The sequence below is a fragment of the Heteronotia binoei genome, chromosome 10 (genome assembly GCF_032191835.1).
Source record: "Heteronotia binoei isolate CCM8104 ecotype False Entrance Well chromosome 10, APGP_CSIRO_Hbin_v1, whole genome shotgun sequence".
Classification (NCBI taxonomy): domain Eukaryota; kingdom Metazoa; phylum Chordata; class Lepidosauria; order Squamata; family Gekkonidae; genus Heteronotia; species Heteronotia binoei.
The window spans coordinates 88,694,831-88,721,858 of record NC_083232.1 but is presented as its reverse complement, the minus strand read 5'-3'; the positions used below and the strand labels follow the sequence as shown (position 1 = coordinate 88,721,858).

At 45.0% G+C, this 27,028-nt stretch overlaps 1 protein-coding gene across 1 annotated transcript in view; it reads right to left on the bottom strand.

The window, feature by feature from the left end:
- CNTNAP2 (contactin associated protein 2) overlaps positions 1 to 27,028 on the bottom strand; it is a 1,690,081-nt gene that overhangs the window by 159,044 nt on the left and 1,504,009 nt on the right. The window contains exons 16-18 of the mRNA XM_060247763.1: positions 20,587 to 20,757; positions 6,040 to 6,258; positions 3,309 to 3,545 (exon numbers count right to left, since the gene is read on the bottom strand). Of these exons, the coding sequence (XP_060103746.1) occupies positions 3,309 to 3,545; positions 6,040 to 6,258; positions 20,587 to 20,757 (627 nt within the window). The remainder of the gene's footprint in view (positions 1 to 3,308; positions 3,546 to 6,039; positions 6,259 to 20,586; positions 20,758 to 27,028) is intronic.

Genomic DNA, 27,028 nt, shown 5'->3' with positions numbered 1-27,028 from the left:
AGATTTTAACTGCCTAGGGGCCTCCGCAGGGTTTAATCCGGCACTGTTGGCCAACAGCATAGCACTGCTCCATGGTTCAGCTTGGGCTGAGGTTCAGGTTTAAGGGTCTGCTTGATGTCATTTTGGGGGGTACCCAACCAGGAGAAGGATGCGTAAGCATGTCTACTCTGTTTTATGATTTGCTGCTTTCTTGGAATCCTTTATCATAAGAGAACCATCTGCCCAGGGGTGGAATTCTAGCAGGAGCTCCTTTGCATATTAGGTCACACACCCCTGATGTAGCCAATTCTTCAAGAACTTACAGAAAAAAGAGCCTTGTAAGCTCTTAGAGGATTAGCTACATTGGGGTGTGTGGCCTAATATGTAAAGGAACTCCTGCTAGGATCCCACTCCTGCATATCCCTTTTGGCAAAGCGGGGCGGGCTGGTGGAGGAAGTAAGCTCAGCTAGGCTCAGCTAGTCACTTCATTTCCTCCTCTTGTCCCCTTTATCCTTTTAATGGGATTTGTTGGGGGGGGGGAGGGTTTGTTTTGGTTCACTCATGAACTGCTTGTTGGAGTGAATGAATCACAATGCCTGGACATTAAGGGGCACTACATCACTCTAAGGGTATATGACAGGGGTGTCAAACGTGCAGCCTGAGGGCTGGTTCAGGCTCCCGCAGGGCTCTTATCCGGCCCACGATTACCTCATGTCAACTGCTTCCTTCTCTCTCTCTTGCTTCTTTCTGCATCACAGCTTGCTTCGCCAGGCTCGTGCAATCATGCAGGAGCTACAGAGCAAAGCCTCTATTTTCTCCATTGGCCGATCAGCACATGAAGCAACTTATGTACAAAAGCTCACAGTGCCGAGCTATTTCATGTCTTCCCCTGGGTCCTAGGCTCAAAGCATTGACGATGAGATTTCCGTAATGAATGTCAATAAAGGTTTGCAACTTACAGACACATACCTGAACAACACCTGAACACCATACTCAAGGTTACTACAGCACAGGTGTTGTCTCCTGATTTTGATGCAATAATTCAGAGCAAGAGGTGTCAGTTATCGGAGACTGTTAAATAAACAAAATATTGCAAGGGTGCTAATCTTTTGAGCATCTTTTACGTTTTTATAAAAAAATCTTTAATTCTGTTTGTATCCTTTATAAAGTTTATATCTCCACTACCTGGTATTACATTTTATGACACACATGGCCTGGCCCAACAAGGTCTCCTTTATGTCAGATTCAATCTTCATAACAAATTATTTCGACATCCCTAGTATATAATGTTATCTCCTGGAATGGGATGCCTCTCTTTGGCTGATTCTACATTCATGTTTGGGTCTGATTTTCTGAGCACCGAAATCGCCTTCTAGAAATCTGGAGTATATTTTTTCATCTACACTCAAAATTTTGCTCCTGGACTTCCCCTCCACATTTGCTTGCTTTACTGGAGGAGGGGGAGGGGGGCAGGTTTAAGAGTTCCTTTGTTCTTTCTTGAGAAACAAGTTTATTACCCTGTTTCCCAGGAAAAATATCATCTTTATGGTCCTGTGGAATGCACTTCCTGGAAAACCCTCATTCAAAAGTAGTCTTGGAAAGTCAGGGGCAACTCTGTGCTGAAAACGGTGTCAGAGCCAATTCAGGAGTTTAAATGTAAATGACAGTCAGAACACCGGCGCGAGACAGAAGTCAAGGCACATTGTAATGTAGATGATCACTTTTGAAAGTGCAGCATTACTGGATCTTTTGCCCAGTGTAAAATCAGCCTTTGTCTTAAACTGGGAGCTACCCCCTGTCCCCTCCTCTCTCTCACTTTATCCTCTTACTCTCTTCACATGGCCTTCCATAGAGACACATGTATCTGCAGGTCTCTCCTGTAGAGTCATTGCCCTCCTACTTCCATACACATGATGTCAGATTAACTGGCCATTTGTGATAGGGAAAGTACTCTTTAGCACAGGGGTGTCAAACTCATTTGTTATGAATGCCGGATCTGATATAAATGAGGCATTGTTGGGCTGTGCCATGTCAGGTTGGGCCAGGCCATGTCAGGCCAAGCCATGTGTATACCTATTTAAGGATGGGAGCAGAGATATAAGCTTTATTAAGGACACAGAAAAACACAATTAAATATTTTTTTAAAAAATTAAAACATGCTTAAAACATCAGCACTTATTAGTCTTAAAGGTGCTTTCTTTGTATTTCTCCCATGGGATCCAGGGAACTGGACAAAGGAAGCTCTGGGTCTTTCCTTCCTTCCCCAGGAGGGGGAGGAGCCTCAGTCAATAGAAGGAAGAGAGACTAGGCTCAGTAGCTCTGCTGTGCAATTGAGCAAGCCCTGCAAAGCAAGCTGTTATGCAGAAGGAAGCAGGAGATAGGGAGAAGGAAGCAGATGACAGCCAGTTGCTCGGGGGCCTAGTTCGGCCCCCAAGCTGCATGTTTGACACTCGTGCCTTAGTCTTTCTCTCTCTCTTCTTCTGAACACATTCTGAATGTGAACTGGATGTATTTGAAGAGAAATAAGTTTACTTTTTTTTTTTTGTAATATACTTCTTGGGAGATTTAGTGCACTCAGGATCATGCTTCTACGGCTGGGCAAAACTCTGCCATATTAACCAACTGTCCCAACATTGCTGTGCAGCTTGGCACCAGGGCTCAGCTGGAAAGGGGAAAGGGTGATGGTCATGAGTATCTGGCATGACCGCTGTTCTGTTGGTGCTTTTGTGTCAATGTGATGGAGGGACAAATGGAAGAGCCAAGTTGGGGTAGTGCCCAGTGCCGGATTAAAACCTTTGGGGGCCCCTAGGCAGTCAAAATCTTGGGGGCCTCCTCAGCAGCTTCAGTGGCTACGCACCCAAGGGGGGCCCCTAGCTCGCCTAGCGCAAGAGCAGAGGGGGCCAATGGGCACTGAGTAGAGGCTCAGTGTCAGAGCGTCCTCCCCACTGCCCGCAGCACCCACCCACCCCGCCACTCACAGCCTGCAGGCACCTTCTCAAAAGCCCCTTTGACAAAGCTGCGGGGGAGAAGCAGAGAGAGGCAAACTTGGCAACAACGCCAGCAGCAGCTACACCGGGCAAGTCGGGCAAAGAGCAGCTCAGTTGCTCGCTGCGCGTGAAGGAGACCGAGTTGAGGAAAATATTTATTATATAACTCTGCTGATTATGCCAACTGGTTCCAGCTCTCCCATACATGGTTGGGGAAACAAAATACAAACATGGTACATTTTTGCAGAGCGTAGGAAGAAATGTGCATCTTCTGTGTATCAGGCACAGCTCCCAGGCATTTTGCTCAGAAATTCAGTTTGATTATCCTATTCAGACCTTTACCTTTTTTGCAAAACGGACCATCGTACGCCGTCCTGGAGCAGTCGCAAGCGTAGCCGTTGTATTTTTCCACACACTTGCCCCCATTCTGACAGTACATCCCATAACTGGTGCAGTGGCCCGAGCAACCAGGCTTCACTCCTGGAGTAACTTTGGCTCTCTCTTCTAAATCCAGAGTGACCCCGTTCATCCGTAAAGAGCGAATGCAGCCTAGATAGCCCTTCTGTCCACCTGCGGCACCTGGAGAAGAACATAAAAAGGACTGTTTCAGTATCAATAGGAATAGTTTCATTACATGTAGTAAATAATTCCACTCAGGTACCATATAACCAGAAGTCAAATCTATTTACACGAGCAGGACCAGGTCTCCTTCCACCATGCCACCTCAAAGACAGGCGGAGAAAGCAATGGTTGTTCCCAGGGATGGCATTCTAGCAGGAGCTCCTTTACATATTAGGCAACACTCCCCCCCGATGTAGCCAATCCTCCAGGATCTTACAAGGCTCTTTTTTGTAAGCTCTTGGAGGACTGGCTGCATCAGGGATGTGTGGCCTAATATGCAAAGGAGCTCCTGCTAGACATCCACCCGTGGTTGTTCCACCAAGCCTTGCTCAGAGACTAACCCTTGTCTTTTCTTCCATCCCCTCTTCTAAGTGGCCTTAGTTTATTTGAAACTAGTTTCTAATTTTCCAGAGCAAATTAGCCTGTGGTCTCCTTCTGGGTGAGCTAATGTCTCCTGAGGATGTGAAAGGCAGGTCTGGTGCTGCTAATTACATTCTACAGTCCTTTATGACCATATCAGGTCCAACCATATCAGGTCCAACCAGTCCCGTAGCTAAGAGTCACAGGCAGAGGGGGCTACAGGAGGGGGGCCATGGGGGTAAGAGCAAGAAGCTGGAGAGGTTGGGGGCTACCCCTCTCCCTCCCCCCTCCAGTGTGATTCAAATTGCATGTAAACTCCGATTCCCCTTCTACCTTTCCTGGAGCTTAGCCTGCAGTGATCAACTTCCAGTTCCGAAGTTCCAAAGAAGGCTGATTTGTATCTCTGCACTCCCTCCCTGTTTCCCTGCTTTCCTATGCCCTTCCCCAACCGGGAGCAGCAGGGAACGTGCACAGCTTGTACACGCTGGCTGGGGGAGATATGTCCTAGTCGCCCTCCTCCTTCCCTCCCTCCCCACCCTGAAAGGACTCTAGCTGCCCTTGCAGCCTGTCAATCTAGGGGCCTCTCCTCCCACCCACCCAAGAACTTGCTGTTCAGGCTCAGCGGTGGTGGAAAACAAGGCAGCACATAGAGCCTCCAGCTGTTTATGGCCGGACTAAAGGCTGCTGGGAGCAGGGAATGGGGCTGGCTGCCTGCCCACCCAACTCTGCTGAGAGTGCTTCAGGGGAGAGCTTGCCAGTGCCGCTACTTGCTTCATGTGCTGAGGTGATGAGGGTGAGGGGTCCCGAGGGGGAGAGGGGAACCAAGGCTTGAAGATGGGGCCTGTAAAACCCACAAGGAGGCTGGGCCCTCTGGGGCCCATGGGGTGCTACAGGCCTGGGTCCAACTGATCTTGGGGTCTGTTTCAACAAGTCAATCCCCACTCATAAGCTTTGGAAGGTGGCCTCTGTGGCATGGTACTCCACTGAGCTTCCTGCCCTCCCCCAGGCTCCTTCCTCAAATCTCCTGGAGTTTCCCAACCTGAAGCAGGTAACCCTACCTCTCTTCTGCCCACCAAGAGCCAAGGGGGACCTGGCATCCCCAGGGAAGTCTGTTTTATAAATTACTGCTGCTTGGAGCCCAGGTTCTTTCCAGTCTCACCTTGGGGTTCGTTCCTGCGGGGGAGCCAATTTGATGTAGCGGTTAAGAGCATGAACTCTAATCTGGGCGAACCGCATTTGATTTCCCCACTCCTCCACATGAACCTGCTGGGTGACCTTGAGTCACTCACAGTTCTCTCAGAGCTGTTCTCTCAAGAGGAGTTTTCTCAGAGTTCTCTCAGGCCCACCTACCTCACAGGGTGTCTGTTGAAGGGAGGAGAAGGGAAAGGAGATTGTAAGCCGCTCTGAGACTCCGAGTGAAGGGCAGGGTACAAATCCAATCATTGCCTCCTCTTTCTCCTCTTCTTCCCAGGGCTGGCCCTAGACTTCCTGGCACCCTAGGCAAGGCTAAGTTTTGGTGCCCCCTGCACTGATAACATCACCGAGCCACACTGGCAATTGCCTAGCTTGCCTAGTGGAAGGGCTGGCCCTACTTCTTCCTCTTCCTCCTTCTCCTCCTCTTCCACAGCAAATCAGGCCTCATTTCCTGCCACATCACCTGTTCCTTTCCCTTCCTCCACACTTCTCTCTCAGCAGGTCAGGGGTTATTTCCCTGCTTTGAAAAAGTGCATTGTAGCACTTAAGTATCAATACGCTCCAGGGTACTTACCACCAGTGTTCCCTCTAAGTTGAGTTATTGTGAGCTAGCTCACAGATTTTCAGCCTCCAGCTCACACATTTTTGTCTTAGCTCAGGAAGGATGACCCCAGAGCACACTCATTGACGCAGGAGCTCACAACTTTTATGCCAGGAGCTCACAAAGTAGAATTTTTGCTCACAAGACTCTGCAGCTTAAAGGGAACATTGCTTTGTACAGGGCCTACTGTAAGTTCCAGGAGGATTGGCTACATCAGGGGTATGTGGCCTAATATGCAAAGGAGCTCCTGCTAGAATTCCACCCCTGCTTCCAAACCAATGCACAGCATCAACTTACCAACATATAACTGGCTAAACAGCTCCAGCCGGGTGTGGCCTTCCGTAGGGGCCTTCCGGATCTCCACTGGAAGCTGATCTACCTGCAGGCTGGCCTGTTTAACGTTTCGCTCAGCGATGACGCGGTGCCACTGGTCGTCATTGAGTGGACTGGGTGACCTCACGATGATCTCCACTGGGCCATTTCCAACATCGAATGAAAAGGACACTTCGGTCGCAGCTGAAAGATGAATGACAAGATCCCCCCACAAGATTTGTATGAAATGTTAAAGGCACGTGGGTATACACAGATGCTATACAAACACTGGGACGGACTCTACCAGCTTTTCCATAGGTGGAGGAAGGGGGTGGTGGTGGGATATTATGTCAAGTGGATGGTGACCCCACCACAGGGTTTAACAAGCCAAGGGAGGAGCAGAGGTGGTTTGCCATTGCCTGCCTCTGTGTAGCAGCCCTGGTCCTGTTTGGTAAGAACTTCCATTCTTACAAAACACCAGGGGTGGAATTCTAGCAGGAGCTCCTTTGCATATTAGGCCACACACCCCTGATGTAGCCAATCCTCCAAGAGCTTACATGGCTCTGTTTGGTAAACTCTTGGAGGATTGGCTACATCAAAGGGGTGTGGCCTAATAGGCAAAGGAGAACCTCCTAGAATTCCACCCCTGCCAAACACCAATTGCCAACTGAACTTTGGGTGGTCCCCTATATTTTGGCAGGTATTAACTCTGAAACCACCTATTTTGTTACAAAATGTTTAATGATAATTTTATCTGTAAAATGGCAAAAATCCAGATTGGTCCAATCGTCACAGAATCTGGTATGTATTCGGCTAACGTGGCGATTTTAGATTTATTTAACTGAACAATAGGTTTTATTAGAAACTCCTGTTTTAATGTCTTATTGACTTTTCAGATTTGAATACTTAGACCGTAGCCTTTGATTTCTGTTAATTTTGTGACTAATGTTCTATATCTATGTATGTTTACATAAGAACATAAGAGAAGCCATGTGAGATCAGGCCAATGGCCCATCCAGTCCAACACTCTGTGTCACACAGTGGAAAAAAAAATTATATATATGGAAACGGATGAAAACAATTTGAGATGCGGCAAAATTTATTCCTGGAAATGCTATGAGCTTGTTCTATTTCTGGTTCTCGTTGTTAAGGAGCATTTCAAGCTTGGATTTGTTTTTCTGACCAGCCACTCCAACATAGAAAGAAAGCAGAGGAATCTTAACCAGTTAGAACTTTCAACGATTAGCCATGTTGGTCTGCAGCCTGTGCTGCGGGATCTGCATTGGCTGCCGGTTGTCTACCGTGTTCGCTATAAGGTGCTGGTTATCACCTTTAAAGCCCTATATGGCCGAGGACCTGCCTACCTACGGGACCGCCTCTCCCCATATATTCCCCAGAGAGCACTAAGATCCAGCTCCCAAAACCTTCTACAAATCCCTGGGCCAAAAGAGGCCAGACTTAAGATAACCCGGGAGCAAGCCTTTTCACTAATGGCCCCTCGTTGGTGGAACCAACTCCCAGAGATGGTGCGAGCCCTGCGGGATCTGAATCAGTTCCGCAGGGCTTGCAAAACCCATCTTTTTCAGCTCTCATTTGGAACAGGACCTGACCAAACTGACTAACTATCGTAATTTTAGCCACTTTATGTTGAAATTGGAACTGATGTATGACAATATGTAAACTATGACCGACAGAAATATAGCACCTATTTCTACCTACTTTATATTTTTATATCTTTTAATCTCCTATTCTCTTATTTTTATATTTTTAAACTTTATTAATTCATGTAATTGTATTATTTAAACCATTGCTGTCTATTTTAACCGAATCATGCTTGTCATGTCTGTGAGCCGCCCTGAGCCCGCCTTCTGGTGGGGGAGGGCGGGATATAAAAATAAAATTTGCTTTGCTTTGCTTTGCTTTGCTTTGCTTTGCAGTAGAACAGCTAGACTAGAGTCCAGGAACACTCCAGTATCATCCATCCATCCATCCATCCATCCATCCATCCATCCATCCATCCATCCATCCATCCACCCATCCACCCACATACACATACACACACACACACACACACACACACTGTGGCTAATAGCCACTGATGGACCTCTGCTCCATATTTTTACCTAAACCCCTCTTGAAGGTGGCTATGCTTGTGGCCGCCACCACCTCCTGTGGCAGTATAAGAAATGTTTGACAATTGCTACATTCTGGTTGAGTTTAAGATCTTTGAGCATAGAAGCTAATAAATGCAATGGAAAATGGCAGTCCTGGTCTACCTGGGACTCCTGTCCAAGCACTAACCAGAGCCAACTCGGCTTAGCTTTTGAGGTCTCACTGGCTGGAAGCAGCCAATCAAAAGACTGTGCTGTGATCATGGGACTTGAATGGACTCAAGCCGTACAGAGATGGGGAGCTGCAGTGAGGGGGGGGACTCAGGTAACACTGACTCAAAAAGCTGGTAAGATCCATCCTGGTGTCTTCAGAAAAACTATTTTAATTTGATTCTGCAATGACTGTTTATTTTGTGATTAAAATGTAGAATATAAACTTTTTTTTTAAAGGGATATCCTTATAAATGTTATTAAAAAAAATTACCTGAGGCCTTAAATATCATGGTGATCGGGAATTTTATGATTTTACTAAAATATGATAGGGAAGGCGGCAGAAGTATATCAGAAATAAAATATATGCAACCCTTTCGTAAGGATAAAAGAAGGTAAAGGTAGTCCCCTATGCAAGTATCCAGTTGTTACTGACTCAAAGGGTGACGTTACATCCTGACATTTTCTTAGCAGACTTTGTTATGGGGTGGTTTGCTATGGCCTTCCCCATTCATCGACACTTCCCCTCCAGCAAGCTGGGTACACATTTTACTGACCTCGGAAGGATGGAAGGTCGAGTTAACCTTGAGCTGGCTACCTGAACCCAGCTTCTGCCAGGATTGAACTCAGGTTGTGAGCAGAGCTTGGACTGCAGTACTGAGCTCGGGCTAGAGACTCATCAAGTAACGATGGAGGGAAAGGGAATCTTGTGCTAGAAAATTATCTGGAGCTTTAAGATGCATTTGGATACAAAACAGGGATAGCAGAAAAAAATTCAATAAAGCATACAGCATTTTAAAATTTTTTTAAAAAACAGCTTCTAGGTGAAAAGTCTTCTAAAAATCTCTTCCCACTCCTTGAGGTTTAAAATAAATACAGTATTAAAACCAACTCTATAATATTAGCAATAAAAAGAACAAAACATTAATAAAGAGTAACAAAAGAGGAGGGATGGTGGCTCAGTGGAAGAGCATCTGCTTGGTAAGCAAAAAGTTCCAGGTGTTCAATCCCTGACATCTCCAACTAAAAAAGGGCCCAGGCAAGTAGGTGTGAAAAACCTCAGCTTGAGACCCTGGAGAGCCGCTGCCAGTCTGAGTAGACAAGACTGACTTTGATGGACTGAGGGTCTGATTCAGTATAAGGCAGCTTCATATGTTCATATTTATTTTAATTTATCTTATTATATTTATATCCCTCCCTCCCTCCCCTCTGCTCACGGCGGCTAACAACAGTTAAAAACACACGAGAGTAAATTTTACAGAAAAATCATAAAAATAATTAAAACAGCTTAACATATACAATTTACATATGTTCATATGACAAAATGCAAACACTGAAACAGCCAATTAAAAAGGCAGAGGGGGAGGGGGGGCTGAGAACACCACTGCGGGCAACACAGCAAGGAGGGTCACAGACAGATGTGGTTTGCCACCCACCTCCTCAGGGCTTTTTTTGTATCAGGAACTCCTTTGAATATTAGGCTACACCTCCCTGATGTAGCCAATCCTCCAAGAGCTTACAGTAGGCCCTGTAAGAAAAGCCCTGTAAGCTCTTGGAGGATTGGCTGCATCGAGGTGCGTGGCCTAATATGCAAAGGAGTTCCTGCTAAAAAAAAGCCCTGCTCCTCCCCATAAATATGTTTCCCCTTCTCTTCTGTTTAGTTTTCATTTTGCATGGAAAGTGGTAGAGGAAGGGATCATAAGGTTAAGTGAGCTCTGTGGGGAACAGGGGGGGGGGGCAACAGAAAGAATGTCGGGGGTCAGTGCTAAATATAACAGGAAATTTGATTGGAAAGGTCTTTTGCTTGTACGGAACATATATTGACATGCTCGTGTCGAATCGAACATCTGCTAATAAAAGAAACCACTTAGGTCTAATAAAATGCAAGCCTGTTGGGGGAAATCGTAGGCTAAGCCTATGACGTGCCGTCCAGCTGCAAGTCACAGTCAATATGTCCTAAGTGCAAATCCAATCTAGTTTATCTGAAACAAAGAAGAGGGGAAGCAAAAGGAAGAGACGGGTAGAAAAAAAAATCTTCAAATCTATTGAGAAAAATGTTGTAAGCTTGATAAAGTTCTCTGGCCCTCATGGTTGCTATCTGAATGTCTTGGAGGTGAAAGCACAAGTGAAGTGAGTCACCTATGGACCAAACTAGCATAATTTGATGCATACATTGTCCAAACCACTGGACCATGGCGCTAGAAATTTGTATGCCTGGCTATTGGACTAAAATAAAATATGGAAATGGATGAAAACAATTTGAGATGCAGCAACATTTATTCCTGGAAATGCTATGAGCTTGTTCTATTTCTGGTTCTCGTTGTTAAGTAGCATTTCGAGCTTGGATTTGTTTTTCTGACCAGCCACTCCAACATAGAAAGAAAGCAGAGGAATCTTAACCAGTTAGAACTTTCTATGATTAGCCATGTTGGTCTGCAGTAGAACAGCTAGACTAGAGTCCAGGAACATCCAGTATCCTCCATCCATCTATCCATCTATCCCTCCATCCCTCCACCCACCCATCCACCCATCCATCTTTTTCTGTCTGTCTGCCTTCTCACATTTCTATTCCACCCTTCCCCCAAAACAGTCTCAGGGTGGGTCACACCAATAAAAGAATTAAATTATTATAAAACAACTAGCTAAAGCAATCTGACAAAGAAAGTTTTGACTCTTGAAAGCTTATATCCCCAAAATCTTGGTCTCTAGGGTCTACAATCTAGCTGTTCCAGTTAGTATTCCTGCTATTATTTCCCCCCAAGGTTTGCATTTTGAGAGAATGTGTCGTATGTTGTCCCCATCGCTATTTAATTTTTTTTTAACTTCTAACATTTATAGACTGCATTTCCAGCCAACACAGATGTGATGGACTGCACTTTAAAAGCTCATAAGTGCTGTGTAAACTTGTGAAGGACTGTGAAAGGTTAATGCCTTACAGAGGCTGTGGTCAGACGACAGGTTTGGTGCGGTCTGGCCGCACCTCTGTTTTATCTGGTGTTATTTGTTCCAGAGAGGTTTGTCCAAACATGCCACCCTTAACCTGCCTCACCGCATGCTCACTCCACAGTTGACTGTTTGGATTATTGCTGGATGGTAACCACGGAGTGGGTGGTCAGACGGCATCCTTTTGGGGAAAAAGGTCTTTTGACATGCACAGAAGCATTCATTTGAAGCACCACTCCATTTTGACAGCTCCATGATCTTTCCATCAAGTACTGCAGTTCCCCTCAGCCTCCTTCGCTTTTCCTTTCTTCCATGGAATACATGGAGGGTGGAAGTGTAAGCTTCTTGCAGAGAGTAGCCCCAGTGACTTCAGTACGTTACCTCGTGTCAATCGTCGACTGCTCTCAAACAGCAGAACTCTGAAGCAGAACGTTTAAGTGCAGAAACACACAAGTGGTGATTCAAAACCCTAGGGCCAAGATCTGCTTTTGTGCACATCATTAAATGGATCTTAAAAACGGTGTGCAGATAGGAAGTGTGTGATTTGATTTCCCAAATGGCTTGATTTCACAAGAGAGTGTTTAGACAGCAGGAAAGGTGCAGTGAGACCAGTTCAATCCATAAAGACCAGACTTTCTCCAATGTTGGGTTAAACTGGGGGTTACAACAGGCTGCTGATGACTGTAGAATGAGAAACAGATGTCACTGTCTGAACAAGCTTTTTTAATCTGGAGGAGAGAAGCAATGGCATCAGATCAAACAGCTTGTCTGATAGCAGCCAGAGTCAGAGCGCCTTGAGTGACAAACTACTCCCAGGGATTAGATTAGTTAGCATCAATTGAACAGAAAGATTTGGGAACTGAGTGCTGAAGAGAACTCTGTTTAGCCCTGAGAAGAGTTTAACACTGACTGAGAACAGGAACAGTTAAGCTCTGACTGAGGAGAATTTAACAGTGACTGACTGAGGACTGGGAAGGTTGGCAAGGAGGAGTAGGAGGATCAGTGAGGACTTCATTTGGGCCAGAAGAAGAGATAGATCTTCTAGTTAGAGAAGTGGTTCCCTACTCAATTGGAAAGGGAGATAGCTCAAAGAGTGGAGTGATCCCTGGTGTGTTTAGAGATGGAATTTGGGTACTTGGTAGTGTATCGCTGCCATCTGAAACTTGGAGAGTCAGTTAAACTCAAGAAAGTGAACTGGTATATGTTTACGAAGCACTGAAACCATTTGTAAGATTCTAAGACTTTGTGAAAAATTTAAAACTCTCACTTGCTGGAAACATGAACTGGAGTCTGTGAAATTACAAAGTTATCTGAGTTATTATTGTTTCACCTCAAACGTTTTACCCTTGATTTCACCTGACCTCTATGTTGAATAAATTTCTGTATCTCTTTTATGTCAATAAAGGCTTGTGTTTGTTGTTGTTGAATAAACTATTTTATTTTTGAACTTTCAAAAACCTCATGTGCCATTTTCAGAAATTAAAAAGGTGTTCTTGTTTTTTCTCTCAAGTCTTTGGGCTGAGCCAGCATCAAAATATAATAATGAGACAAGGAGGGACATCCATAAACCCTCAAATAAGAAGAAAATAGATGAAAGGGGCTGCTCAGCCAGAAAGGAAAAGAAAAGGTAAATCCTACATGAGAGGGATGGAAGAGGACGAGATTGCTGTAACAGCTCTTGAATTAAGAACCAAACAGGCAGAGATTTACATAAGCAATGAGGACAAAGTTCAAAGCAGAGGGCTTGGAAATTAGCTTCATGAGTCCTCCCTTGTGCTTCCCTCCAGGCATTATAAATCAGGCCCAGATTCCTCCAGAATACAGGCTACAATATTCTTGGCCTGAAATGCTCCCTATGACAAGCTTTCCTGTTCCATGTTTCCTCCCGTCTTTCATTCCTACACTTAACTGCTTGTTGAGGCAGAGAATGACAACAAATGGAGAAGAAAAGCAAAAGTAATGGAAGCAGAGCATAAGATGGCAGAGGGAGGGAGGGGGAGAACATTTCAGTAGGCTTCATGGTTCCACCAATGGTTGTTAGCCCAGTGACTAAGTGGAACCTCCATGTTCATAAGGCATAACTCTCTGAAAAGTAGTAAAGCAACATGACGAGGCTTTAGTTCCCATGCCTTTCTTCTAGACCTCCTAGAGACATATGGTTGGTTACTGTATGTTGGATTGAATCAACCAGTGGTCTAATCCAGCATGGCTGCTCTCACGTTCTTATAATCACAGTGGTTTGAATTATGCTGCAAGTCCATGACCAAAACATGATAAATTTATCTTATTTCATAAATAGAACAGAAATGTATCCTTTGTAACTCATATGCATGGGACAGAATCAAGGAGGAAGAACTCATGTTACAAGTTTTTACTGCACCCAGAGACATTATTCCTGGGCCCTGACTGGAAACCATTGGCACTGGGATATTAACAGGGGTGGCTGAATGGATGATTCAAAGACTATGAGCAATCCAAGGTTCACTTTTTAAAAGAAGTCTGGCTACACAATATGAACAGCGTGCATTGCTGTTACAGTGTCTTAAATTCTGATTCATATCACTGATGAGAGTGGGGGGAAAAAAGGTACTGACGAAATGTTGATCTACATTTTGTAACTATTTTTTAAAATTTAAATCTTAAACATGAAGCAATCTTATATATATAATTTGCTAATGATGTTGGCAAAATAAAGCTCTCCATGCACTTCACATTCCATGCACTCCACAAACCACTGGCCCATCATTGCTCAGTCAGCATCTCCAGCTTCCCATTGGCTGACTCCCCTGACCCCGCCTGCTGCAGCTCTGGGAATCTTGAACAAATAATCAAAATAGTCTTACCTCAGAAACAGACACATCTCCAACTCTTCTCTGTGTCCTCTCTGTCAACCAGTCTCATGAAAAGCGTCGCTGGCAACAGACCTCTGCCACCCCATCATCAGCCCACACAGATGGCCTTCCAACACACACAGCCTCCAAAGGTTGCAGAAATAGCCAGGGAGCTGCTGCTGCCATAATGCAACTAAGCAGCAAGGCCTGGCCCTGCTGGGAGTGTTTTCTCAAAGGCATGGCTGCTGCCTCTCCTGTCACTCCCTCCTCCCCTCAGTTTTGCCCCTAGCCAGAGGCAGTTGCTAGGCAACCAACTTCTGTCAGTAAAGGGAGAGGCCTCAGGTGAATAGAATGGCATACAGTTCACTCTCCAAAGCAGTTATTTTCTCCAGGATGGGGAGAGAGATCTGTTGTCTGGAGTTCAGTTGTAATCCCAGGAGATCTTCAGGCTCCACCTGGAGGTTGGCTACCCTAGGTCTGGCTGCTTGCTGCTGTTCAGTAGCAGCCCCACTATAACAGCCACTGACTTAGCAGTTGTCAATTCCAGGTTGACAAATTCTTGGGGATTTGAGGGGTGGAGCCTGGAGACGGTGAGTTTGAGGAAGAATGGGACCTCAGACACATACAATACCACAAACGCCACCCTCCAAGCCAACCATTTCCTCCTGAGGAAACACTGTTGCCAATCTTCAGGTGAGGGCTGGAGATCACTCAGAATTACAGCTGCTCTGCACATGGCAGACATCAGCTCCCCTGGAGGTGTTTTGGGGGGGGGAGTAAATACCTTCACTTGAGTGGATGAGAAGACAGCAAGGATGGGGGTGGTACTCACCCAGACCCTCTTTCTAGAGCCCATTGTATTTTCCTTCACAATGGGACTTATTTCTAGTAGAATTATAAACTTGGAACACACTTAAACATTACCACTTTAGATTTAAATAGCAATTGAAAATGTTTCAAGGGCTTTGCATACATTATTTTGGTAATCAGTAATTGTTATCACAACTCTGAAAAGCCTTATTATAATGCACGAAGGCAGTTGGGTGGCTGAGGCTGAGAAATTGCCTCAGCCGTCTTCTGAATGCATGGCTGAAATGTTATTTGACCTGGGGTCTTCTTAGCTGGTATGCTCCACTGACTCTCAAGGTCATCTAATGCAGTCCTCTGTAATGTGGCAAGTTCCTCCTTGCCTACATCATTCAGAGCATAACACGCCAGAAGCAGAGACCAAAAGGGAGCCTGATGTGCCGCAGGACAGAGTTGCCTACAGGGCAAAGGCATACATCTCTTGAAATAAGCCCAAGCAGCTAATTATAATTCAGATTCCAAGGCTCGGGCTACGCCAGCATGTTTTCCTGAAGACCTGAACATAATATTACTCAGGGGTGGAATTCTAGCAGGAGCTCCTTTGCATATTAGGCCAGACACCCCTGATGTAGCCAATCCTCCGAAAGCTTACAAAAAAGAGCCTTATAAACTCTTGGGGGGATTGGCTACATCAGGGGTGTCTGGCCTAATATGCAAAGGAGCTCCTGCTAGAATTCCACCCCTGATATTACTTAACTTGTTTAGTGGTTTGCTATTGCCTTCCTCTGCCTAGCATCCCTAGTGTTCCTTGGTGGTCTCCCATCCAAATACTGACCAGGGCCAATTCTGCTTTGCTTCTGAGATCCAATGAGATCGGGCTATCATGGTAATCCAGGCCAGGATGACAAGTTGTATAATAATCTGTAAAGTTTCTATAGCCTGAATTCTAGGGCTTTCAACACTGGCAAATACCAGGAAATTTTCACTGTGGTGCCTGGGGAGGGTGGCGTTTGGAGAAGCGGTGATGTTACTACTTGGATCAAGACTACAAATACTAGTGGAAATTCCTAGACTGCCCCCATGAAGGCTATTCCCCACCCCACCCCTCATTCCCCACATTCTTTAGGACAGGAGATTGGGGCCATGGAATTCCTCAACAAGCAACAAGCTTACCAAATACTAGTTGTGTGAGGCTTTTATGAAGAAGTGGCACGCTAAGCAACATTAACGGAGCAGTACCCTGCACAATTGTTTTAGTGTGCTGGCATATATCTTGGATAATAGGCAACTGTTCACTTCTATCAACTCCCTTCCTGTGAAGGGTCTATAAAAATATTTCCTGTTTTTCCTTTCACATGCTGCCTATTCTAGCATCTCACCTGCCCCTCAAATATTCCTTCACGTAAAGACTTCTTCTGTTTTTTAAAAAAAGCCATATTTGATTCTGTATTAAGCCACAGGTTGCAAACCTCCGAGTCAATGAAGTCAAGCTGTGGATAATCAAGTATATGCCTATGCACACCATCTCTCTGGGCCAAGAGAATGTTACCTCACACTGCGAGTTGATTGCAGGAGCTCGATAGCTTGATTGCTCCTTGACAACCGAGAAGTGGTGACTTTTGATGAGCTACCAAGTGGCAACTTGTGGATTAAGGGAAGTTGCCATGCAGATGGTGCTTGCTACATTTTTGAAGGCACGGATGCAGGATCCATTTCCATAATTCACTGTGTGTGCTATTTTAATTTCACACTCCCCCAAAGCAGCTTCGTGGGAAACCTAGTATTCCATGTTGATTGTGAACACAAGAACATAAGAGAAGCCATGTTGGATCAGGCCTATCCAGTCCAACACTCTGTCACACAGTGGCCAGAAAACCCAAGTGCCATCAGGAGGTCCATCAGTGGGGCTAGGACACTAAAAGTCCTCACACCGCTGCACCTCCCAAGCATCAAGAATGCAGAGCATCACTTGCCCCAGACAGAGTTCCAACAATATGCTGTGGCTAATAACCACTGATGGACCTCTGCTTCATATGTTTATCCAATCCCCTCTTGAAGCTGGCTACTCTTCTGTAGTCATACGGATGCTAAACAGTCACTAAAACCTTCAAATAAATTAGGGAAAACCTCAGGGAGGTTATTAAATGATCAAGGCTCATATTAATTGCATAATGGATTTCCCTTTTCTGTTTTCAGAGTTATTTTCAGAGGGGCAGGAAGGGAAAATGAGTAGTCTGAGTGATGGGAACAAAGGTAGCATTATGGGCTTTTTTGTACTTCTGATTTTTGTTGCGGCTGTGCCCATACTGGTTATTTTCTGACCTTTCTGACCTTTGAGAGTCAGAAGTGTGCGGACTCTTATCTGGGAGAACCAGGTTTGATTCCCCACTCCTCCACTTGCACCTGCGGGAATGCCCTTGGGTCAGCCATAGCTATGAAAGGAGTTGTCCTTGAAAGGGCAGCTGCTGTGAGAGTGCTCTCAGCCCCACCCACCTCACAGGGTGTCTGTTGTGGGGGGAGAAGATATAGGAGATTGTAAACCGCTCTGAGTCTCTGATTCAGAGAGAAGGACGGGGTAAAAACCTGCTGTCGTCGTCTTCTTTTCAGCGAATGTTTTGCTGCCTCTAATGGTTACTTTGATATTTCACTGGTGTATTCTTGTTTATTTACAGTGCTCGGGAATCAACCAGTCATACAACAATGAAATATCAAAACGACCACAAGAGAGAGCGACACTCATGCAAAAAAGAAAAAAAAATGCAATATGGGCATACAACAGTTAAAATAGCATGTGTGGAAAAGCCCTATGTATGTATCAGGAGAGGGAAATGAGCAGATTGAGTGATGGGAACAAAGGTAGCATTATGGGCTTTTTCACACTTCTGATTTTTGTTGCTTCTGTGTCCATATCGCATCTTTCCCTCCCTTTCCTGATCCTGATGGGTTCCTGATTCTGCTTCCATAGCAATTTTATCTAATCCCCGGCAATTTTTAAAATGAAGGTACTGTAAATATTCTTTTTGGATTTTGCACGTAATGCTGTGTGCGTGAACCTGTGCTTCATGACTGTGCTTCCACAATAATGGTGCCAAATTGTGGAGGACATCAATTTGTGCAGTGCAACACTTTACAAGGTAAGGCCAAACCTCCATTAAAACAGTCACAGGTGACTTAAATTTGGGTAGTAGAAGAAGACTCCCATTCGGACCAAAGGAAAAGGGATAGATCTTCTAGAGTAGAGGTGGCCAAACTTGCTTAACGAAAGAGCCGAATGTAAAAAATGTCTGCAAGACATGAATATCAGATATTTGAGAGAAGGAAGGAAGGAAAGCAAATAGATGTGGCAAGGGGGGAGGGATAGGTGGAAAGAAAGCAACTTTAACGTTACATGCATTCTCCAAGCTAACAGCTTGAAGTCAAATGCCTTCTCCTAGCCGTCCAACAGTGGGGTGGGGGCTTCAAGAGCCACACAATACATGTGGCTCCCGAGTTACAATTTGATCACCCCTGTTCTGGAGAGAAAAGAAGATTTCCTACCCAGTCAGACAGGGAGAGTTATCTCTGAGGAGTACAGAGATCCCTGGTCCAGTGTGGTTAAGAAACTGCCTTTAAAGACCTTAAAAGTTAGTCAAGAAGAGTACTGGTGTTCCAAGAGAAGTGGAGGAGGGGGGTTGGGTACTGGGAAGAGGATACCAGCATTCTGGGCACAAAAGAAGCAGCAATTTATATAACTACAGTGTATTAGGGTGATTGGGAAAACAGTGGAACAAAATACTCTCAATATAAAGTTCTAAGTAACTGTGAATAATTTAAGAACCTCTCATTAGCCTGATATACATGGACAAAAGTCTGTGCTTGTACAAATTTTACCTCAGTATTTCCAACTCCTGATTTCACCTGACCTTTCCCCTTGATGTTAAATAAAATCTTTTATGTTTGAATTTTGGAAGCATCTCCAGTGTCATTTTCAAGGGTTTAAGTTAAAGGGCAATCCTATCCTTTCCCTCAGGTTTCTGTGCTGAGCAAATAGCCATTATGTCATACTGACACAGGGCAGGACGGACAAAATTTCTTCGGGTGAGAAGAAAACAGGTTACCAAGGCTGCTCAGTTTGTGAGGGGACAGAAAAACAGAGGGGGAAAACCTAGGCTCTGATGGAGGGAAGTGGATGGAGTCTGTCATAACTCCATGTTTAGATTACTGGGAAAGGTAAAGGAACATGCGAAGGGGATGGGACGGAATGTAACACTGAGAAATTTGGAGTGAATCTAGTTTCTGAAAACAATTTTTAACCGAGGTTAACCTTGGATGTGATGGCTGGCCAACGGGCTGTAAAAGTAATTATGTTCTGCAAATTTACTGAGGTATGTAAAAATGAGTCCTGAGAATTCTCCATCTTTGCCAACTGTTCCTTGAATGTTGACAAGGGAAAGACTGAAAAAAAGAGCTGTATGATAAATGGGCCAGCCAAACACTTTAGCCCTTCTCTTAGGCGCATTTTATCAATGTGTTCTTCATGAGAGCACATCTTGTCAGCTATTTTGTAAAGCAGATTTCTCCCTCTTCTCCTTCCCAGTTATAAATGCGCTTTCTTTGCTCAGGAAACAAAGTTTGGGGCTCTGCTCAGGGCACATAAAGGCCTGCAGGGATGTTGCCAAGTTTAACACGTTGACAAATGTTTTCTCTTCAAACAATTCCCTGCCATGTTCATGAAATTAAAAGTGAACATTAACTAGTGGAATAATCTAATGGGCATTGTCAGTGGAAGCTCTTAGCTTAATTACATCAGAGATTTATTCACTGTATACAAAGTGAGAGAATTCAAGCTTTAACATGACTGACCATATATTACTTTATACAAAGTGGGTCCCTTTTCATGGACTGATTAATAAATTCATTTACGGCCACTGGGGCTGGGGATGCTGTTATGCCAGCTTAATGTTGCTAACCTCCAGGTGGGGCTTGGCGATCTCTTGCTTTTGATAGGGAAATATCAATATTTTGGGGGTTCAATACACCAGAATTAAACCCCCCCCCTGCTTATTAACTGGTTTCATAGCATACGCTGAATGGCTGATGTTGAACACCTGACTTTTCTGTCCCATGAACATATGAAGCCTCCTTCTACTGAATCAGATCACTGGGTCCATTAAGGTCACTATTGTCTACTCAGACTGGCAGCAGCTCTCCAGAGTGTTGAGTACAGGCCTTTCCCATCACTTGCTGCCATGTCTTATTTAACTGGAGATGATGATGATGATGATATTGGATTTATATCCCGCCCTCCACTCTGAAGAGTCTCAGAGCGGCTCACAATCTCCTTTACCTTCCTCCCCCACAACAGACACCCTGTGAGGTGGGTGGGGCTGGAGAGGGCTCTCACAGCAGCTGCCCTTTCAAGGACAACCTCTGCCAGAGCTGACCCAAGGCCATTCCAGCAGGTGCAAGTGGAGGAGTGGGGAATCAAACCCGGTTCTCCCAGATAAGAGTCCACACACTTAACCACTACTCCAAACTCCAAACAAATGTCAGGGATTATACTTGGGACCTTCTCTAAGAGAAGGGACCTTCTGCATGCCAAGCAGATGCTTTTTCTTCCTGTTAATGGTAGAAAGACCAAATATACTCACATTTCAGCTCAAGTTTGATGAAGTCTGTATTCCCCAGATTCTCGAGGAACACTCCTTCAGCGGCTGATGTTTTGAAGTAGAAAGAGATGTCAGCGCTGGTTTCCCCTTGGAAGGTGGAGAAGTGAAGATATGAAGATGGAATAAAGAACGAGGCAGCATTCCAGTAATTCTCTGTGGAGACATGAGCAAAGGGAAAACAAGGATTTTTCCCACCTGCATTTCTTTTGATTCACATGTTACCTAGGAACAGAAGGAATCAAAATGAGAGCTGAGGCACTGAAGTTTTAAAAGCCAAACCCAGTATAGCGTTCTCCACATCAATGAAAAGAAACCATTTCTAAAAGAGAGAGAGAGAGAGCTCATTTATAATTTATTTAGGTTAATAAATTGTATATCTGTGAGGTTTTGGAAATCCATGCTCACCATAAATGTATTAGATAATTCTGCTTATGGTCTGCAAGAAAAGGTGTGTGGCACATCAGTAGCAGCCACAGAAAAATTGTAAGACAAACCTGGTCAGCAACATGAATGACCAATGGATTTCCCAGAGGTCCAGGGCTTTTTTTGAGCAGGAACGCACAGGAACACAGTTCCGGCTGGCTATGCATCAGGAGGTGTGGCCTAATATGCAAATACGTTCCTGCTGGGCTTTTTCTACAAAAAGTCCTGTAACAATGGTGATGTCGAGGGGGTGGGGCCTAATATGCAAGTGAGTTCTTGCTGGGCTTTCTCTACAAAAAAGCTCTTTGTGAAACAATGGTGACATCAGGGGATGTGGTCTAATATGCAAATGAGTTCCTGCTGGGCCTTTTCCTACAAAAAAATCCCTGTGTGGAACAATGGTGACACCAGGGGGTGTAACCTTATATGCATATGAGTTTCTGCTGGGCTTTTTCTATTAAAAAAGCCCTGTAGATGTCCACACATCATTCCACATGTCAGCTGACTTATGCTTCTCTTAAGGGGTTTTGAACTAATCAGATAATACAGCAATTTTAGATAAGTTAGTGAGATAAAAACAAGAAAGAGTCCAGTGAAACTTTAAAGGGGAAAAATGCAATCTTTTGTGGATCAAATCAAGGCCAAATTCTCCCTAGAAGCTATAATTACCAAATTTTGCATGCCGGCAAAGAGACAGACTCTTCAGCTATTGGCTGATATACAGTGAGACCCTCAGCTGTGTGGCTCTTTTGCAGTTCCTATTATTGTTGTTGTCGTTGTTGATTGTCATAGTCTAATACTGGGCTGGTAGATGGTATTCTGCAATTTGAGATCTAGCCAAGTTCTTGGGAATAGAAGATGTATTTTTGCAGTATTCCTGCTGCTCGAAGCAACACTGACTTCTGAAGCTGAGCTGGTGTTATTATAATTAGCATATTACAATGAATAGACAGAAGACATTAAGGAGACCAAGGCGCTAATATGTGCTTTCAAATATAATTAATCCCTTTTTTGAATTGTGTTAACAATAGGCATCTAAGTTCACATGCCACAGAGGATGAGCCGAATACAGAAAGAGATAGAAAGAAATCCAGCAAATAGGTTGTTTTGCAGTTCAGAGTTTCGGCTTCAGCCCTTTCTTTGGCCTGCCATCGTGCTCCACGCTAAGTGTCTCTGTACACTTCTTGAAACTTGCATTTAGTGTATCCTGCACTCATCACTCCACTAAATTTAAAAAAATAGCTGGCATGGGGTCTTGGGTCAGTCTCAAAATAGCTAGCATGGAGTCCATGATCAGCTCCTTGCCACACGGTGAGTGACTCAAAGGTCTTTGTCCTGCCCCCAACAGTCCTCCAAGGCCCCACTTGAAAAGAGCAGGTGCCACGGACTCCCACCTTGCAAGAGGTGATTTTGCCTCTTGCAGGGCTGGAGTGCTCACTGCCTGCTTTCCCACCAACCATTTAAAGTTTCCCTTTAAATGGTTGAAAAAAAATAGGAGGGGGGAGAGTCTGGAATGTGGTGACATCACACAGAATGACATCATAAGAACATAAGAGAAGCCATGTTGGATCAGGCCAATGGCTCATCCAGTCCAACACTCTGTGTCACACAGTGGCCATACACGCACACACACACTGTGGCTAATAGCCACTGATGGAGCTCTGCTCCATATTTTTATCCAATCCCCTCTTAAAGCTGGCTATGCTTGTAGCCGCCACCACCTCCTGTGGCAGTGAATTCCACATGTTAATTCAACCTTTGGGTGAAGAAGTACTTCCTTCTATCCATTTTAACCTGACTGCTCAGCAATTTCATTGAATGCCCCCGAGTTCTTGTATTGTGAGAAAGGGAGAAAAGGACTTCTTCTCTACTTTCTCCATCCCATGCATAATCTTGTAAACTTCTATCATGTCACCCCGCAGTCGACGTTTCTCCAAGCTAAAGAGCCCCAAGCGTTTTAACCTTTCTTCATAGGGAAAGTGTTCCAAACCTTTAATCATTCTAGTTGCCCTTTTCTGCACTTTTTCCAATGCTATATCTTTTTAGAAGTGCGGTGACCAGAATTGTACACAGTATTCCAAATGAGACCGCACCATCCATTTATACATTATGATACTGGCTGATTTGTTTTCGATTCCCTTCCTAATAATTCCCAGCATGGTGTTGGCCTTTTTTGTTGCAATCGCACACTTTTTTATTGCAATCATCACATCAGGGACGGACAGGGTCCTCCTGGAATGCCCCCAAATCCCCCCACCAGGGACAAAATTGAACCTGGCAAACGGTGCTTTTTTTGTAGAAAACCCCCCAGCAGGGCTTATTTGCATATTAGAAGCAGATGACTGCAGATTTATACCCCGCCCTTCTCTCTGAATCAGAGACTCAGAGCGACTTACAATCTCCTATATCTTCTCCCCGCACAACAGACATCCTGTGAGGTGGGTGGAGCTGAGAGGGCTCTCACAGCAGGTGCCCTTTCATGGACAACTCCTGTGATAGTTATGGCTAGCCCAAGGCCATTCCAGCAGGTGCAAGTGGAGAAGCGGAGAATCAAACCCGCTTCTCCCAGATAAGAGTCTGCACACTTAACCACCATGCCAAACTGAGGTAGGACAACTGTTACAACTATGATGATGATGAAGAAGACTGCAGATTTATACCCCGCCCTTCTCTCTGAATCAGAGTCTCAGAGTGGCTTACAATCGCCTTTATCTTCCTCCCCCACAACAGACACCCTGTGAGGTGGGTGGGGCTGAGAGGGCTCTCCCAAAAGCTGCCCTTTCAAGGACAACTCCTGCGTGAGCTATGGCTGACCCAAGGCCATTCCAGCAGGTGCAAGTGGAGGAGTGGGGAATCAAACCTGGTTCTCCCAGATAAGAGTCCGCACACTTAACTACTACACCAAACTGGCTCTCACACTGTCTGACCTGGGAGCACCTGGCTGCTGCATGGTGAGTCAGGCCAGCCAGAACTCTGGCCAGGCTAGGTGGAGCTCTGCTCCTGTGAGCTCCAGCAGGAAAAAAAAAAGCCCTTCACAGTGGAGGACGGTAAGCAGTGGGGTGCCGCAGGGCTCGGTACTGGGTCCCATGCTCTTTAACTTGTTCATAAATGATTTAGAGTTGGGAGTGAGCAGTGAAGTGGCCAAGTTTGCGGATGACACTAAATTGTTCAGGGTGGTGAGAACCAGAGAGGATTGTGAGGAACTCCAAAGAGATCTGTTGAGGCTGGGTGAGTGGGCGTCAACGTGGCAGATGCGGTTCAATGTGGCCAAGTGCAAAGTAATGCACATTGGGGCCAAGAATCCCAGCTACAAATACAAGTTGATGGGGTGTGAACTGGCAGAGACTGACCAAGAGAGAGATCTTGGGGTTGTGGTAGATAACTCACTGAAAATGTCAAGACAGTGTGCGTCTGCAATAAAAAAGGCCAACGCCATGCTGGGAATTATTAGGAAGGGAACTGAAAACAAATCAGCCAGTATCATAATGCCAGTATCATAATGCCCCTGTATAAATCGATGGTGCGGTCTCATTTGGAGTACTGTGTGCAGTTCTGGTCGCCGCACCTCAAAACGGATATTATAGCATTGGAGAAAGTCCAGAGAAGGGCAACTAGAATGATTAAAGGGCTGGAGCACTCTCCCTATGAAGAAAGGTTGAAACGCTTGGGACTCTTTAGCTTGGAGAAACGTCGACTGCGGGGTGACATGATAGAGGTTTACAAGATAATGCATGGGATGGAGAAAGTAGAGAAAGAAGTACTTTTCTCCCTTTCTCACAATACAAGAACTCGTGGGCATTCGATGAAATTGCTGAGCAGACAGGTTAAAACGGATAAAAGGAAGTACTTCTTCACCCAAAGGGTGATTAACATGTGGAATTCACTGCCACAGGAGGTGGTGGCGGCCACAAGTATAGCCACCTTCAAGAAGGGTTTAGATAAATATATGGAGCACAGGTCCATCAGTGGCTATTAGCCACAGTGTATGTGTGTATATAAAATTTTTTGCCACTGTGTGACACAGAGTGTTGGACTTGATGGGCCGTTGGCCTGATCCAACATGGCTTCTCTTATGTTCTTATGTTCTTATGCCCTGCTGGCAACCCTAATAGCAGCAGAGAACAGTGAACACGACCATCTTTGTGGGTAGCTGGGAAATGCCATTGGATATGTAAACAGTTTGGAAGAAAGGCACGCCTTCTGAATAACTTCTACAGACGTTGCTATCTCTGTTAGAGTATGTCCATGTGGGCTACATTATGCCCATTTTCTTTTGATATCTTAGCACAGGGTTCCCCAACCTTTTTGAGTCTGTGGGTACATTTGGAATTCCGACATGCAGGCCTCTTTTTCCAGCAGGAGCTCCTCTGCGTATTAGGCCATGCCCCCTGATGCAGCCAATCCTCCAAGAGCTTAGTGGGCTCTTAGTACACGGCCTACTGTAAGCTCCAGGAGGACTGGCTGCATCAGGGGGGCGTGGCCGAATATGCAGAAGAGGTCCTGCTAGAAAAAGAGCCCTGCTGACACGGCGTAGTGGGTTCAGCAACAAAATGGCTGCCACAATATGGCTGCTGCAGGAGGCGAAGCCAGCCATGAAGCTATTGCTGCCATTTAACTTCCGTGACAGTGTGCAAATCCTTGTGCGGTAGTGACAGTTGCTGCCAAAGCAATGTTTTTTTTAAAAAAACTTGCACAGCCAATCAAATCTCCAACAGCCAATCAGAAACCTTGCTGGGTAAAAGCCCTACCTGCCCCCCCCCCCATTTTCTAAAAACACTTGGCGGAAAAGGTGTTGGCAGGCATCATGGTGCCCGCTGGCACCAAGTTGGGGACCACTGCCTTGGCACCTGCTGCCCTTTAGATTTCAATTTCTGTCTTATCTGCTGAGTTTCTATTCGAGAAAGCTGCCCTCTCTCTTTTGCTTATGCCGTGGCTGAAATTCAAATCCAAGGACTATTGATTTCCTTCTTACACTTGTCTCCTATTGAAATGGAATATGGCAATAGCAGAATTGTAGGAGAATGGCTATAGACGAAGTCCAGAGCATTTAGCCCTGCTAGGCAACACTACGGCATAGTCAATGCAGCAATCCAGGTTGCCTTTTGTGCATAACAAAAGACCCCAAACCTCCAGGGTTCTCATGTGCAGTGAAACACATTTTTATGCCAAAGCCATTACCGAAGTAATATGTAGGAACGCTCTCCTATTTCAGCAATGATGGATGCGAACTCAAAACTGCCTTCACCCATAAAGTAATGGATCAAAATTATCTATACAATTACATTCGGCACCTCCAAGTTGTTCTCCCTGGATTCTATGCCTGTGGAACTTTCAGATATTGTGCTTCGTATTTTCCTTTCCCTGAACATTAAGAAGTTTGAGCGGCACTTGGACTTTTCTAAGTGGATTTCTTTTGGAAGAGGGATCACTGCAGTGAAGGCTTTCCAATCACCTGATAAACATGCCAGCTGAACACATTATTTTTCTTATTCTTCTCAGAACATTTCCTGACCAAGCAAAAAATAGTCTCTGCCTTCACTCTTGCAAGTTGGAAGGAACAAGCCTAGCTAAATTTCAGATTATTAGAACTAGGGCTGGGCACAAAGTGGGAAAATGCAGTTCAGTTTGTGGTGTGCCTGGTTTGTGAACCACAAATTATCACCAGCTTTTAAGAACCAAACAAACTGGTTCAGTATGTGAGATTGTGCCATGTCAGGGAACCCCTCCCTCCATTTGGTAAGGACAACAAACTTGCACGGCACTTCTGGCTGACTCTTCTTCTACATATCTTCAAAGTTTGATGAGTATTGGATTTACAGGGGTCTGACTTATAGCCTCCCAAAGAAAAGGAAAGAAAACCAGCAAAAAAAGCAAGGATAAGAAGTCCAGTAGAACAGAATCAAAGTCCTAGAAAATCTTTGCAGTAAAAACTGAAGGGGGGGCGGGGTTGCAAGCCCAGCAGAACCAGTGCAATGTGCCCAGCAGAACCAATGCTACCATG